The sequence below is a fragment of the Danio aesculapii genome, chromosome 16 (genome assembly GCF_903798145.1).
Source record: "Danio aesculapii chromosome 16, fDanAes4.1, whole genome shotgun sequence".
Classification (NCBI taxonomy): Eukaryota; Metazoa; Chordata; class Actinopteri; order Cypriniformes; family Danionidae; genus Danio; species Danio aesculapii.
In genome coordinates this window covers 28,566,277-28,583,925 of record NC_079450.1, presented here as the reverse complement: position 1 = coordinate 28,583,925, position 17,649 = coordinate 28,566,277, and the positions used below count along the sequence as shown (strand labels likewise).

At 39.4% G+C, this 17,649-nt stretch overlaps 1 protein-coding gene across 2 annotated transcripts; it reads right to left on the bottom strand.

The window, feature by feature from the left end:
- Positions 1–108: 108 nt before the first annotated feature.
- Positions 109–17,009, bottom strand: nacad (NAC alpha domain containing). 2 transcript variants are annotated; one of them, XM_056475006.1, is made up of 9 exons: positions 16,727–17,009; positions 4,421–9,121; positions 4,084–4,341; positions 3,884–3,972; positions 2,852–2,923; positions 2,601–2,747; positions 2,374–2,505; positions 2,100–2,222; positions 109–229 (listed from the first exon to the last, which is right to left on the bottom strand). In XM_056475006.1, exons 1-9 carry the CDS (start codon positions 16,809–16,811, stop codon positions 215–217), a joined length of 5,622 nt encoding a protein of 1,873 aa, XP_056330981.1. In that variant the 5' UTR covers positions 16,812–17,009; the 3' UTR covers positions 109–214. The 2 variants fall into 2 exon arrangements, with proteins under 2 accessions (XP_056330981.1, XP_056330982.1); XM_056475007.1 differs by having other exon boundaries at positions 3,884–3,969.
- Positions 17,010–17,649: the final 640 nt, after the last annotated feature.

Here is a 17,649-nt window from a genome sequence, read left to right as displayed (position 1 = left end):
GCCATTTAGGCAATATTTAAAAATGTGTATATTCAAAATGTACGATGATACATTTCTTTCAGCAAAGTGAATTTGTCATTTGTGGACAATGTTGGGGAAACAGACAGCTCTGGTTGTAACAGATTTATTTCAGCAGGAGTTTGGGAGGTGCAATATAGCAGCATTACTTGGGGAAGAAAACACGCAAGGGGTGGGAAAGATGTCTGCTCCTCTCTTACATGGTCAGCTCCTGAGAACACACACAAAAAGTGAAATATCAATACCAGTCGAATGGCTTGTCTCTGTTTGGGATCTATTGCCCTATGTGCAGGGACTATCAAATAGAAGCTGCTCTTAGAAATACTACACCATTATAAAAGTGAGTATTGATATTTATGTACTGATAATTATGTCCTCAAAATTAAAATGGCAAAAATATGTATGCTGTTTGGCCCATAGATATTTACATTAGATGTCGCCCACGCTATTGGTGTCTATTGGAAGTAATGCGTCAATAAAGCCACCATTTTAGTACAGGGTAGCGCTCCTTTGAACTGAATGTAGGACCAAGGTGCAGTGGAGAACTGGCCATCCAGAGCCTGAGATATATACATATATATATATATATATATATATATATATATATATATATATATATATATATATATATATATATATATATATATATATATATATATATATATATATATATATATATCTATGATTGGGAGTTTTCCCGGTGGTCAGTATGCTAATATTTTTTTAATTATGAAAATTATAATTTTACATCACTTTTCTATATCGATGGATAAGTGACCGAACATCCATTGCCGACAATACACAGCACAAAAGTCCAGTATCTTCAGATTGGCTTTAGTCTTGACTAGTGCGGTTGAATGATATTTGTCCTATGAGCACTGTACAAATGTGGCGGCGCTATTGACTGTCTGTATGCAATATCTAGTGTATACATCTATGATTTGGACTAGTAGTGTCCGAAGGTAGAAATGCCAACTTGAATCTTACTAATAGATTGGAAGGGTTTGATTGATACCATCACCCCGATGGGAGTAAGGTTTAGGAAGAAATTGTTACAGAGACCAGCTGGTAAGTGTTTTGCAAGTAAACTTCACTCCACTGGCCACAGGAGGTGCACTAGTGAATTATATTTGAGCATTCTTGTTAGCACACCAGCTTACAATAATGGAAATGGCTATTTCAATCCAATGTTAAATTGCTATCATGCCCTAAATGCATTGGTGGTGGCTAGCTCTCTGCAACTCTCACATGGTCACCCACTGAAGCTAAGCAGGGCTGTGCCTGGTCAGTACCTGGATGGGAGACTGCATGGGAAAACTAGGTTGCTGTCAAGCAGGGGTGCTCAACCTGCAGTATGTGTGGGTCCTAATGCCTCAGTATAATGATGGGGACTCAATACTGCTCAGTGAGTGCCGTCTTTTGGATGACGCATTAAACGGGAGGTCCAGAAATTCAATACCCAGAAATTCGATGGCGTAACCTGGTTGTGACTTTATCTTAAAAAAACCCAGGATGTCCTTCGAAAAAGAGTAGGGGTTTAACCCTGGCATCCTAGCTAAATTTGCCCACTGGCCTCTGTCCATCATGGCCTCCTAACCATCCCCATATCATAATTGGCTTCATCACTCTATCTCCTCTCCACTCTGTGGTGTACGGTCTGACTCAATATGGCTGTCGTCGCGTTATCCAGGTGGATGCTGCATACTGGTGGTGGATGAGGTGATCCCCCAAAAATGTGTAAAGCACTTTGAGTGTCAAGAAAAGTGCTATATAAATGTAAGAAATTATTATTATTATTATTATTACATGGGAGTGAGGTTTATGAGTGTAACAGATCTTCTAGTAAACAAGTAAACCTCAATAGCAACTGAAATTAAATACTGCAGTCTTTAGGATACTTGTGCATGCTTCCGATGCAATGGTTCAAATCCCACTAGAATCACATCAGGAGGTGTGACAGCAATGTTTTAGCATTCTGAATTGGACACAGTCTGGTGTAAAAGTAAGTATTACACTGTATCTTCTACAAATACTGTCAGTTATATATGCTGAATAGCCAACATATTTAATCAATCTCTCACCATTATGGCATTAACGATGTCATTCTTGTTGTGGCGCAGTGCACGGACTGCTTTAGCTCGAGACACATTGGCTTGTGCCATCACCAGCTCGATATCTCTCTGCTCCAGTCCACCTTCGTCCAACTTTTAAACAGAGAATGAAGTTAGTTCTGTCAATATTTCAGTACATCATCATTTATTTCACAAAAGTATGCTTGAAATTACACAAACGTAATGACAGAACATTAATTTGGAGTGATCTTTTTCTTTCAAGGAGGAAAGGAAGGCTTTGTACCTCCTCTTCTTCTTCGCTCTCTTCTTTTATAGTTAAGCTTGGGGTAATATCTGACGGTAGAGGTGAGGGGTCAAGAGGAACCTTAAATTTCTCTGCGGCTGCCTTGTGCACTTGCTGTGAAAGGTCCTCGATCTTTCAAAGAGAGAGAGAGAATGAAAGCTCAGTCAACAAAGATCAAGATAATTGTAGCTGGCATTTGGACGATCATATATTGGGAAAATACAAACCTTGGCCTCTCCAAAGACTATGTATATATCTGAGGCAGGGCTTTTGAACACATCTGGACGTGTAATGACGAAGAGAATGTTCTTAGACTTCCGAATAGTGATGCGAGTCACTCCGTGGATCTGTTTTAGTCCAAGCTTTGACATTGCCTTGTAACGACAACAACCAGATTGGGGGGAAAAGAGCAGGTCAGAGATGCACAATACAGTGAGTCTTAAAACAGCATGGAACCCTTGTGGATGTGCGGTCTCACCTTTCGTGCTTTTTTCTCACTTCGACTTTGCTTGGCTCTGCTTACTGACTCATCAACAGGAGAGGGTGATAACTGAGAGATCAGATGAAGGTATGAAGCATAAAGACACCATTATACAATCTAGTATTCCATCATTCACATAGAAACACTGCATAATATATTTATTTGCAATGACGCTCACAAATGTACATGTTTGTGGATGCCTCTGAATTTGGTGTTCGGTGGTGCACTGCAGTGATTTTTTATTTTTTTGTATGCTCAATTTATTTCTGTAAAATTAGTTAATGGAGCCATTTGGGGGAAATACGTGCTAAAATTGAGAGTTGTTTTACATGTGTCTAAGTATGTTTAATAATGAAGATGGGAAAGATTTTACCTTACCGCTATGGTCAAGAATGGATCTATTACTTGAGTTAAGAACAAGTAGATACAAGATGCAATGTTGCTTTTTAATAATAAAAGGATGTTATCAGCTGAATGCATTCTGATTGGCTGATGAACATTGTAAGGTGTGCAATTATTTCAAATAAGCAAAGCTAAAGTTGTTCTTGGCATAATATGACCATATTACAGTTCCATACTACTGCTCTGAACAATTTCCATTATTTCAAATTAAGGGTTTGAATGATATGTTTTAGAAACTAGTTCTACACACACTGTGGTTTTGAGGGCTTGAGGACAAAAAAACTGACAAATGTCTTAAAATACAACATCTGAACCATTACTTTAGGTATAGCAACTGTAATAATTCAGATGAAAAATTCATTTTGGTCTGTTGAATTATTAGAAAATAATGCAATGCTGAGGTATAATGGCCAATCTTAATGGCTGCACATTTCTCATGTCTTGACCACATCATCAATTATGGTGTACGTTATTTTCCAACTCAATAGCCTGTCAATCCCTACATAGTATAGTTTGTGTAATTTTATTGTGTTACTCAGAGTAGAAGAAACCATTTAATCTAATGTTAAGACATTAAGTTCATCTGCGCTTCAATTTATGAAGATGGATTATGAATATACTGCCCACCGGTGGATTTGAGGGTCTCAGCAGTGTCCCACTGGGTTCCTCTAGCTCAGGCACTGAACCATCGCTGTCTGTTTCATTACCAGAACCTACTAAAACAGGAAAAACAGATACAGTAATACATATTTTTTGCCTTGCTAGAGGCCATAAAGAAGGTTATTGAAAAAGATGTTGATGCCTTGTGGCTAAACGGATCCACCTACTGTTGTTTTTAAAGGGAAGATCCAAATCATTTGGGTCTTTTGATCTGTAGCTAATTGGACAAATGTCTCGCTCTATGCTCTGTCTCTCAGCTTGCTTTTGCTGGGTTTTCACCAAGGAGTCTGGTCTTGGCCGGATGCAGGGAAGGGTCTCTCTTTCATCCAACCGATTCAGTGTTCTTAGGACACAAGTACTGTCTGTTTGCCCAATTGATGTTGTAGACTGTGACTGTGACTGTTCTGTTCGATGTCCCATACACACTACTCAAGAAAAACATAATATATTGTTAAATATTAATGATTTCATTGGATGAAGCAAGTACAGAAAAGATAAAATTACCTGGAAAGTTCTCATGTCTGCATGGCTTTGCCGTTATGGCTGTTCTTTCACTTTCATGATTGCAAGTGTCTTGAATCGGAAACTGAGTCATTGTTGATTCCTCAGATTTCCATGCTGCTAATTCCATACCGCTTCTTCCAGTGGTTTGGAGGGAACTTTGAGAGACCGGCTGACTGGGATTGTTTGAAGGTGGTTGAATACATGAGAAGCCTGCAGATGTTTGGGAGATATCTTGGATGGGCTGTGACTCCTGAATAGGAGTAGAGAGATCCTCCTCTTGGACAACTGTGGATAAACATTTGTGAGAGACCCTGTCTTGTTTTGAGCTGTCCACTCTAGGGGATGAACTGGGCCCTACATGATTGTCATTGATGTCTCTAGTGCTTTCTGTCAAACTTGCTCTGCTCAAAGAACTGTCTGAAAGTTCTTTCTGCTCATCTGTCTTTGTGATGTCTGTTGTCTGAGTAGCTACCTCTGGCTCTGTATGAACAGATTCTTTTAGATCAATGCAGCTAGAGTCAGGGGAGTAAAAAATTGATTGTTCTGGTTTTTGAACAGGTTCGGTACTCTCTGCTATAGAGACATCTTTGTTCTTTGGAGTTTCACCAATTTTCTCTTTTACTGAAAATATATCAAAGCTTGGAGTTTGATTACTTGTAGTCTTCATTTTCTTTTTTTGGCACTGGGTCTTTTCATTCTCCATTGAGTCTGAAACTGCAGTGTTGGTTTTAAGTGCATCAATTACCTTTGGTTTTGTGTCATGACCTGAATTAGCATTCTGCGCTGTTTTTGGTGTTGCCTCATTACACTCTGCTTGAGAAAGACCTGATTTATGTGAATCACCATCAGGCATTATGTTCTGCTCCAGATACAAAACATTCTCTTTAAAATCGTGCACCCCCTTCTTTTGACATGTTTTTGCTTCCCTCTTTCCCTTCTTATGTTGCTCAAACTTATCTGTTTCTTGATCAGGAAGGCCAGTTGTCTCTTGATCAAGAAGTTTTCTCTCAGTGCTTTTAGCATCACCACTTGCTGTTTCATTTTTGATGTTTGTTATTAATTGAATTACTTTCTCCCCCACAACATCATTGGAATTTGATGTCTCTTTATGCGAGACAGAAGTGTGTTGAACAATTGTGGCTTCTGAGGTGGCAACAATCTTTATATCAGTTGGTTTCTTTCTGAATGTGAAGGTGCCAAATGATCCTGCTTGCAATTTGAAAGCAAGCTTGTTTTCTGAGACAGAGTTTGTTAGGGTAATTTGCTGAGAATTTAACAGACTTTGAGTTGGAGCAAGGTAATCAGACGGTTTAGAAATTACATTTTTGGAAGATCCACAAAGACCAGTGCACTCTGGTGAAATAGTTGATGTTAATGTACCACAAGATTCAAGATCCCTTGATTGATCAAAGTCTATTTCAGTACTTTCCTTTCTTAATTTGTCTGTAGATAAATCCTCTGGAATGTTAAAATCTGTATTTGGAGTTTGATCTTTCACATCTTTCCCATCATCTGAAAGCATATTCAATGCAAGTTCTGACGGAATTAAGGGTGTGCAAGTTTTTTCTGGATCATTCCATGATGACACCAGGCCTTTTTCAGAACTGCAGTGTATGAGTGGATTGCTCTCTGGATTTTGAAGGTTATTTGCATCATCTTCACCTCCTCCTGCCTCTGAAAGATCTTGGATCGATCTCCAACTGGCAATGTTTGACTCAACCACCCCAACATCTATGTCTGCCATCTTCTCTGGGAGGTCACAATACCGGTTGTTGTCCTCATCATCACCCATGATGTCTTCTCCAGCAGCAATGTTATGAGCGACAGACAAACCTTTACTGTGCACTGATCTAGCTATCTCACACATTAACAGATTTTCAGCCTCAAAGTCGCAGCATTCACTTAAAGACAAGGGATCTCTAGGTGTCCAACTGTCTGAATAAAGGTCCCTTTCTGTCAGGCTGCTCTCAGAGTTCTCTTTCTTGGGTGAAATGACAAGCCTGCTGTACGTGGAACATGACATATTTTGAGTGCCATGGTTTACATCATCATTGGCAGGTTGATTTTCTGTCAGATTATCTTGATTCATGGGACGTTCAAATTGTAAAACATCAGCTGAACTTAAGTTATCTGCCATGTCACACAGTTCAGGATAGGCACAAACTGGAATGTTTGTGGGGCTGCAGTCATCCAGGTATGTTAGTTGGGGAACTCCCTTGTTTAGGTCATTGGTTGCAGTTTCAGCTGGCTGCAATGATATATAAGTAAGCTCCATGCTATTTCCAAGTTTCTGATCCAATTTCTGGCAACCACCTGCATTAGTCTCATAGGACGTGTCAGCAGCTGTAGCACCTTCCAAAGAAGAATCCATTGTACTTTCATTTTGTTTAAGCTTTTCCAGGGAAACAGATGATGTTGGATTATCAGTGGGGACCGGCTGTGCTTTCTCTGATGTTGAGGGATCTGTACTCTGTTTGCCTTCCTCATCTATTGTTTTGGTCTGTGCAGCCAATCGCTTTGAAATCTCACCCTTTAGTGGCTTTGTTTCTGAAGGTTGTTGCGTGATTTTGCTCTCATCATGAACAATTCTATCTGCCATATTCTCTTGTAGTTCTGCATGTGGAAGCTCAGATGATCCAGAGGATATCTCCATTTCACTCTCACTGCCAGAGGATTCAGGCTTTGCATGGCTTACTGACTGGTCAGGTTCGTCTGGCCCAGGAAATTGTTGTGAGAGTTCTGCATGCTTCTCTGTGCTGTACAGATGGTCGTCTTCATCCCCATTATAAGACGTGGAATCAATTGACTCCTCAGTGTCATCCTGATAAGCAAAGGATTCATCTACACCCTCATTTATTGAGTTCTCTGAAAGGGAATTTAAAAAAGAGGCAGAGGTATCATCTTCATTCTGGTCATCTACTCCCCTTTCACTCCTATCAGCTGCTTCTTGCTGCTCTGCATTATTGTCATTATCCACATCTTCTTCGTCACACTCATCTTCATCGTACTCATCATCATACTCATCTACATCAGCCTCCTCCTCACCAGCAGCATAGGCATCAACATCATTCCCCTGTTCGTCATCTGTGGGAAACAGGGTTATATCCATGGAATCTGCCTGGAATATCAGACTTCCATGAAAAGGCAACATAGAAGCAGGAATCATTGCATCACTCTCAGGCCCATCATCCCTAGAGTAGCCGTGGAACATAGGAAAAGAGGATCCAATCTCGAGATATGAATTATTACAGTCTATAGTCTCTGGAGAGTGAGTGACAGGGGTTTTGCTTTCTGCATCAAGTGCAGAAGCTGCATTATCTTCTAGTGTTAGAACAGGATCTAGGCTCATAGATGGCTCTGAGAAACAGGCATTGAAATCCATTTCAAGACTGTGATCTGGATCATTAATTGCTTGAGTTGCATCAGGAGTTCTAACCCTCGGAGAGCCCTCAGAAATTTCTGTGTCCTGCTGGCAGTCTGTAACTTTCTTGCTGCTGCTCTCTTGTGTGGAAACATGTTCTGTCACCCAATGAGGCCTACAGGTGTCTCTTGTAAGTATATTTACCTTACAGGCCACATTTTCAAGCAACTCTGGCAATTCTGGTTTACCCAGGCAAGCATCTTTATAATTGGTAGTAAACTCGTCTCCAAGGTCATCGCCGATCTCTGAGAGGGAGCCTACATAGCAAGCAGGAGCATCTTGTAACTCTGCCTCAGCTGTTAAGTTTGGGGAACAAGAGTGGGAGGTGCTTGAGGTGTACGAGGTCCAGCTGCCTCCCTCAGCAGTAATGTAGGAGCCAGAGGGAGAGGTGGGAGGGGAACATAGGTCAGACTCATCAGTTGGAGAACCTGGACTTTGGCTCGGGCTCCCTGGGCGCCATGGTTGCTTAAGATGTGAGCAATAAGCCATTTTAATGGGGGTGGAAGGGGCTGTGTAGTAGCGATCTGGATCAAGTCCTGGCAGTACACCAATGCGCTGTGGGTCAACAACATAGGGAGGTTCGGAAAATGATAAGGAAGGCACTTCACCCTGAGATAAAGACAGCGGTTCTTCTTCATTTTCTGGGAAAAGAGTACTGCTGTCTGTCGATTCGGCATCTCTCACTTTGGACTCTAGAACTTGACATTCAAGTATCTGACCTAAGGCTTTCTCCTGTTCTGGGACTGAAGTCACACTCTTACCCTGATCCACATCAGAACACACCTGACCAGTGTCTAGCTTTGCTTTTTCATCTAGCCCAATAGTGCTTTTCTTGGACGTTTCTGTGGGCTGGTTTACTGAACTAGACTTTTCTTGACCTCTTTGTTTATCTTGCAGCATTCCACTCTGTGTCTCCATATTTCTCAGCAGAGCCTCTTGTCCCATTACCACCCTTGAGTCCATGGTCTCTGGCTCCTGAAAATCACTTTCAATTTCTGATCCAGTTAGGACTTTGATTCGTTCCATTTTCATGGGACCTCGTCTGCATGCTCCTCTACCAAACCGCCCTATTGGTCGTCCCATAGTTCCAAAATGACCCTCAAATTCAAAACTTGCACCCTCAGGTTGTGGGCGAGTAGAAGTTGTTGGTTTAGCCATCACCAGGCGGGGTCCAAAAGGAGTACATAATGGAGAGAGTTTAGGAGGGCTGTTGGGAGAAGGACTGGAGGCACTGTCTGTAGGAGTTGAAGCTGATGAACTGGATGTTTGACCAGACAGATCTAAAAGATTAAGGGAGAAGAAAAGAAAGTTTAGTTGCATATATAAAAATCTTCACAGATTATTTCATTTATGCTGACACGCATGCATGAACATTGTTAATTTTATTTACAGCAAACAGCAATGTTAACAGTAACATTATTAAAAGTGTTAAAATTTTAACAAAGAATTATAAAATGGATACATCAAAGTTTAACCAGCCATCTTTGTAGCCATCTGTGTTGCCCCAAACATAAAACTTCTCTTAGTAGTGTCACTTGAATGTCACTGTATAAATTATTCAACACAGTATTGCAAAAGGTCATCTGAACCACAGTTATATAAATAGTTTTAAAGTGGACTGTATGCATTAAATCCAGCAAAACAAATGTAATATTATAAGACTACCAGCAGCACTATCCTAATAAATGAAAAAAAAAGGGTGGCGATAAATTTCAGGCCAAAAATACTTGAAAGGTAGACATTCAGTGTTTGTACATCAGCTTGTCCACAAGCCCTGATCAAACTTAAGGATGTCATGACTGAACTATTTTGCTTTATTCAAGAGAGTGAGGCTGCTTTGGGTCAGGGTGTGATGAGGCATGAATGGTCAGCTCCGTGGGGAGCATTTTAATGTCCACAGAGTAATTGCATGTCTTTTGAAAACAAAGCTCTTTTTGCCTGCATGGCAAACATGGAGTGACAGCACAGATTTTAAAGAGAGCTAAGTATGCTGCAGTGTCAGCAGAAATCTCCTTTTCCTCTCTGGATTTCTCACACCACTGCATGCACCCACAATGTATTTGCATGTATAAAACAAGAAGGAAAAGAAAACATTCAGAATGTCTGTGTATAATTGAATACATGTAGAGATAACCATGTAAAAATAAAAAAATAACAGTTTTCAAATATCTAACACTTTTATTATTAAAAGCGTGGGACTGTCAGCTGGCATAGCTGCAACAGTCAGTAGACATATGATACAGCCAGTGATAGCCATCATGAAGCTCATTATACACTGATGCATAAAATTCAGTGTATTTCATTTGTAAATGTTGATTTTTTTTTACATTTATTTATTTATTTATTTGCAACATGATTAGCAGAGAATTGTTGTTAGCTCTTCACCCATTGCATGTATTATCTGACAGATTAATCCATAGCAAAACGGAGCTGCTATTAAAATATTTCTGTCAGTTCAGTTATTTTGCTCACTTGGTTTCACACTGGCTAAATTGCTATTATTGTGATATAATAATCATCTTAACTTCTTTGTTAACCACATGTTTCTAATATATTGTAAATAATACATTTAAAAACATGATTTTTGAAAATACACTACTGGTGTATTATTTGGAGCTTCAAGTTTGCCTTTACAACATTTTAGACTTAAGACTTCCATGAAAAGGCAACATAGAAGCAGGAATCATTACATCACTCTCAGGCCCATCATCCCTAGAGTAGCCGTGGAACATAGGAAAAGAGGATCCAATCTCGAGATATGAATTATTACAGTCTATAGTCTCGGATTTTAGACTTAGATTAATCTGAGCATGTGAAAACATCAACAACACTTAAAGGCACAGTTGCAGACCTAAAAAATAAATGCTACACATGCACACTTGTACAGCTAACTTTATGGGGACTTCCCACAGAAGTAATGATTTTTAAACTGCACAAACTGTATATACCCCAACCATACTCCTAAACCCAACTCTCACAGGAAACAATCTGCATTTTTACATTTTGAAAACACTTTATTCTGTATGATTTATGAGCCACTTTTCTCATAGCGACCAAAAAATGTCCCCAAAATGTCAAAATTTACAGGTGGAGACACGAGTTTAGACTTCCCCACATCTTGAGGAATACAAGGCACACATGCAGACACATAATCTTAAACCGCCATTTTAAATAACCAAAGCAAGGCTGCGGGGGGAAAAAACACGGAACTATAGGACCAGCACTGTAAACATTGCAGTTACAAGCTGTGGACTATAAACCTCCAGCTGTTGCCGAGATTTCAAAATGCAGAAATGTAAGCATCACTTTAATATCATTCAGTAAGTTTAATTTAAACAATTTAAAGCAGTTTAACATCAATCAACATCACAATCTCTTTAAGAGTAATATGCTCAAGTGTCCTCCTAGGCTTCAATTCATGGCACTTGTAAACACCACGGGGATGCTTTCCTGCTTCAGCTTATGTAACCTGGTGAGCGATAAAACACTGCAGTCCTCTGTAGCACACCCTGGTGTTGTCTGTAATAGTGTTGCCCCGGTACTGAAGTTTCAAAAAAGTAAATTTCCCGCTAACATTCAAACGCCGCAGAGCGCGTTCATAAACAGCGCTAATTTACCATAGTATTCACCAGTGCTCATCAGTTTACCGCTCTTCACCCAGTGCGAGCACAAATACACGGACACTGGAGCACGAAGCAGCCGTGAAGATCAGTTGAGTTATCAAGCATATCGCTCATCTGTGTTTGTGCTCGGTAAACAGCGGAGAGTGAACTGATGACCTTCTCAGCCAATCACAATCATTTCTGTTGAGCACGTAAACACAATGACAAATCAGCGCTGATTTAACAAAGCCATCTACAGTGCCTTAAATGTTAGCGGGAAATTGACAGTTTTTCTTTTAATTCAGTATCGTGACAAGTCTAATCTAGTGAAAGAATCAGTTTATTAACTCGAGTTTGATAAATAACATCTAAAACGTGTGTTTGTGAAGGAAAACGTTAGCTAACTAGAGCCATTTCCCTTAACTTAGCTGAAAATGAGCTCTGATATCCCTTTTTATTTTCACCATTCATTCAGAATGGACCTTCGGGTCACTCGGAAGGCGTGAAATGATAAATTTGTGTCACTTTCTCTTCGCTGATAAGATATACAGCCAGGTACACATCATTCCTTTGTAACTCCCTACGATACTTCCGGGTTTCTTCCCACCGCAGCCTCGATTTCTCTTTTAAAAATGGTGGCTGCGTGAAATCAGTCTATTAGGCCACTGTCTTATTTGCCCTTCATATCATGTGTTTCACTCTCTCTGAATTTCTCTCCCTCCCCCCCCCCTCTCTCTCTCTCTTTCTCTGCCTCTGCTTACCCTCAATGCATCATCACCATCTTATACCCTCCCACTTTTCTCTTCTTTGTGCCCTAAAAACGTCACTACAGGCCAGATCCATCTTATTGTGCAATAATAATGTCTATCATTGTCTGTTCATCACATCAGCCAAACTTTTTGACATAAATTTTGCATGCTTGCGCATACTTAACAGTGTGTGTGTGTGAGAGACTGTAGGCTAATTGTTCTGCTTAGTCATGATTCAAAAAGATAACGTCACATTCTGTTTACTGCACAAGGCAGCACTGTTTTGGAGCAATCAATGAATCTGAGGGGTCTTTGTTGCAAAGTCACTATGGAGAAAGGCAGAAGTGTGTGTGCAGGTTTTGCACACTTTGTCCTGCTCCAAGTTACACCTGCTCCCGGGCCTCCTCATAAAATAAAACGACAGATGGACTTATGGGTGTAAATGTGCGTCCGACCTCATTTTGAGTGTCCTTTTGAGTGTCCTGCTGCTTGCCAGGAGGAGTAAGTGGTGATAGAGTTCACCTCTTTGGATCCCAAATCTTAAAACTTCACCATAAATCATGAGTTTAAAACGTCATATGCTTTCATATTTACTAAATCCTATGAGGAATATGATGCAGCTGCTTTCAATACATGTAAAGCATCAAATTCTGTACACCGACATAACGAAAATGGATTTATGAAGCAGTGGTTGACTGAACAAAGCTTAGTCCTTGGAGAAGAGTGAATCTAAGTGATGAAACCTCCCTGTTAGCTTAACAATAGATTCCCCATTGGCGGCTCTCTCTCGTGCCAGCTGCAATATGATACTTGTCAACAAAAAGGCTTTGATAATTCTCTCACAGCTAAAAACTTGAAATCTTCAAGCTTTTTGCTTGAGAAATTCACAAGGGTTTCTTTTCACACTACATTCAACACTGTGTTGTTGCCATTCTAAATCCAGGTGAAGGTAGGTTTAACACCTGTACTTTAAAAGTGTGGTTAGCACTACTTTTTACTGGGGTTATGGTGTAAATCCCACATTGTGGTGTCAAACAAGTCTATGTGAACTGATGCTTTGTCAGTATGTTACGGCTAGATCGTCAGCAATTGACATGCCTCACAACTGTGTGCCTTAGACAAAAAACAATTTTAGTATCTTCATGCATTGCTAAACCAACATTTACTGTCACAATGTCGAAATGTGATGGATGTGCATTAGTTATAGTACAGAAGAGATCCTTTAGTCTAACAGTGTTCATTTCGTGTGAAACATTTCAGTGTTATTTTTCGTGATGAACAAGTTTCTACCGATGAAAACTAAATTTAAAAAAAAAAAGTGATGATGATGACGGCTATAATAAAATATACTGACATTTTCGTTGACTAATAAAAATGAGATGAGAATGCGATTGAGGGACATATTTTGGTAAATATCTAATCAGAATTTATCTTGGTGTGTGATGTAAGACACTTTTGAAAAGTAACTGATCTACAGTAGACGCTGGATGCGATTACATCATCTTCCATAGGGGCATCTGTCTGTCTGATTAAACTATAATGGCATGGCGACAGCTGAGAGAAAAAGATTCAATATTTGTATGTTTGTGTGTATTATTTGTATAAATAACGAAACCAAATATATTTTAGTCAACTAAATCTAGGGTAGATTTAGTTGACTAAAACTAAAATTATTCAGAAGACTAAAATATGACTAAAATTAAAATGGAATTTTAGCCAAAAGACTAAGACCAAATCTAAATCAAAATTTGTTGTCAATTAACACTGTAGTCTAGAAATTTAATTTATAGGATAAAGTTAATAGTAGTCTGCAATATGTGTTCATTCAAACACTGACTGGATTTGAACCCAATATTTACAAAAGTACACAGTGTAAAATGGGCAATTATTAAAATGTTGGAGGAGCAACAACATAATAAAGTACTATTAATCTAGCTTGAAGCCTAAAATTAAGTCGGCACACATAATTCATGATGGCTAATATTGACTGAAAAAAAAGCAATATTATAATCTTTTAAATGTTGGAGTTTGGGTCAAAAAACCCACCCCCCAAAAAAATTCAAGTAATATTGTGAAGAGAGAAACGGAGTAAACACAAACACTTTGTGTTGAACTACAGTAGTTCCTAAATAATAATAGTTTGAAACCTCTTGAATTTCTTTACAGTGTGAAATTTCACAATACAATAGGCTTAATTGTTAGCCTCGGGTCAGTTATGAGCAGTTTGAAACGTGGTGCAAGATTGTTTGCCCAGGGTTTACAATGTACTATTTCATTCATTTTCTTTTCAGCTTAGTCCCTTTATTAATCAGGGGTCGCCACCACGGAATATACCAACAACTTATCCAGTATGTTTTACGCAGCGGATGCCCTTCCAGCTGCAACCCAGTACTAGGAAACACCATACACTCTGACATGCACGCACACACACAAACTACGGCCAATTTAGCTTATTCAAATCGACTTGGTCTTTGGACTGTGGTGGAAACCGGAGCACCCGGAAGAAATCCACATGAACATGGGGAGAACATGCAAACTCCATACAGAAATGCCAACTGACTCAGCAGGGGCTTGAACCATTGTCCTTCTTGCTGTGAGGTGATTATGCTACACACTGCGCCACCGTGTTGCCATGAACTATGAAAAAATATGAAAAGTTTTATAATGGATTATATATGGAACTGGCCTTATTAACACAAATGCTCGAGCAGAGCAGCCTTCAGCACAGACAAATTAACCCCAATTGTCTGCTCATCTAATGTCAACCCATCTGATTCCTTTGGTATGCATGTGATGTAATTGAGAGGGACTGAATAGAAGCAGGCCAAGCAAACTCGATCAACATCCACTCAGCTTATCTAGCTCTTCCACTGTGCCAACACATTATTCAATTAAAGAACATCTCTGCTACTTTCAAGTGCCTTTAAATATTCAATACCAGTTCAGTACCAATGAAATCTGAATAGAGATAAATGAAACGTAAGGCGCCAAAAGTGTGTGTGTTGTATTATAGCCGATGCACTAATTCCTTTCTGAGCCCATAAAAGTAATATGAATTCAATTTTAATGCTGACAGTACAAATTATACACAGAACTGCATCATCACCAGGTGGGCCTATAAAAGATGCTGTCATATTCCAGACTGCAATCTAATACCACACCCTTATCACCGCTAAACACAACCATTATTGTGCCTCTTAATGTGATGCCATATATTTGATTTAGAGTTCACCGAGACAGCTACAGATTTTTTTTTTCTTACAAGAACTCGGTCCCCGGTCTCCTTTCGTATTAGTTCTTATTAGTTCAGCCATCTAAAGATAGTACTGACAAACTGTCACACATTTTTTTAGGGCAATCTTTCCACTCATTCTCTCTCTTACACACACACACACACCGTATATATAGTGCTCAGCATATATAAGGACACCCCTCACAAATCTCTCATTTAAATTAATATTGTCTATAGGATGCTTTACAATATTATATTTGTGCATATACATTAGATTAGTCAATACTGAAGTCAAATCTGGAGCTAATCTAAAATAATAATGTATGATAATAGTTCAAAAATTAGTAGCCCAAATTTATTTTATAGAAAAATATTAAATAACATTTTAAAAATAGCAAAAATCAAGAGAAACAAACAAACAAAATAAACAATTTTATTAAAATTTTGTAGGTTGTAATTTTTTTCCAATATTTTGCTTGAATTTAATTGTATTATCTTTCAATTTCTAAAGATGTTCTGTGACTAAAATATTATTTTATTAAATATTTCTGTTTATTAAATCTGTTTTGTTCAAAAGCACCAATATTACCCATATTTACTGAGGAATAGATCAAAATATTCATTTTCAAAATGGGATGTACTCAATTATGCTGAGAATTGTACATACACACTACGCTTACTCATTGTTCACTAACTAATATTATAAACATATAAAGATAAGCCTTAAAAATAAGATTAAAAGATAAAGAAGGATAAAAACATGCTCAAAACATCACCACTTTATTTCAAATCTAATTATGAAGCTTCCCTGAATGAAGTTCTAATATACACCGGCATTTAAGTAATCTGTAACAACGTTATTCATTGTTTATCCTACTTAACATATGTGTGCCCTTCATCAAACATATTAGATTAACATTACATTAGATTAGATTTATTTCATGCAGGCATGTTATGGACACCTATGCACTTGTCCTAAACAGCCTTGATCTCGAATGATGCTGTATCTTGGGGTCCTGAGAGAGTGATGCTGTGTCATGCTCTTGTAATTGCAGGCGGAAAGGAGGAGAGAGGGAGTGTGTATGTGTGTGTGTGTAATACAACCACTTAGCACACACAATGCTCTTTCAGAACTCTGCTGGATGATGTTTATGGGTGCGGCTGGATGTGTTCCTGATTTCTGGCTCACCGTCCGAGCAGATAATTCTATTAGACACATGAGCAGCGTCATCATCCGAGCATCCTTTGTGTCACTCCTACATCCCTCATGTTGCATGCAGTGAAGTGTGTGTGTTTGCTTACCTGGTCCTGGCAGCTCTGAATGTGAGTCTCCAGAGTCCAGAAGGCCCTGCGTGGGGCCGCTGCGATGTGCATTCTCACCAGGCATATCCACAGCCTCTGACGCACTGCCTTGAAAAACAGGAGCCAGCAAAAACTGAGGATGGAGAAAAATGACTGCTGGATGCTGCCTCCTCAGCGCAGAGATACAGATCTGTGTTCACTCTGGTGCATTTATGTCAGTGTGCATGAGAGAGAGAGAGAGAGAGGCTGCAGAGCCACGATGGTAGCAGCATGGGAAATGTGAGCGTGAGCTGCAGTATTTTCTCTCATTACGATAAAGCCCGCCTCAATCCTTCTCTCTCTCTCTCTCTCTCTCTCTCTCTCTCTCTCTCTCTCTCTCTAGCTTTCATTACCCCTCCCTTCCTCACTGCTGTGCTGCCTCATTCCCTCCCTCCCTCACTCTCCTTTTCTCCTGCTCTCCCTTCTGGGTGAAACTGGGTCTTGGACAATGATGTCAGCAGATTTCAGGATGCTCTTGGAGGCTGGGGGACAGTAATACAAAACACAGCAGGATGTAAGATAGAGATGGTGTGCACTGAAAAACCTAATCTAATCTTGTAAGCACTTGGATGATTTAAGCTGGACTTGAAGCCTGGATATGATGATGTTTGGTTGTTTTGGTGTGCTAAACAGCTTTAAAACTAGAGGTTTGGGGAGATTAGTAGATTAGTTTTGGGAGATTATTGGACACAGTGTTTATTGTAACTGATTTATCTGTTGAACATCATTTTTAAAGAAGCATTAACATGCATGATGATGGAAGCTGCAATAGATTGTGTATGAGATAGCTTGTTGGACAAGACAGGACTTGTATTTGTCTGTTGGGAATTAGATCATTTGCAGATTGCTATTTCTGTGATCTCCTGTGAGTGGCAGGATGTCCA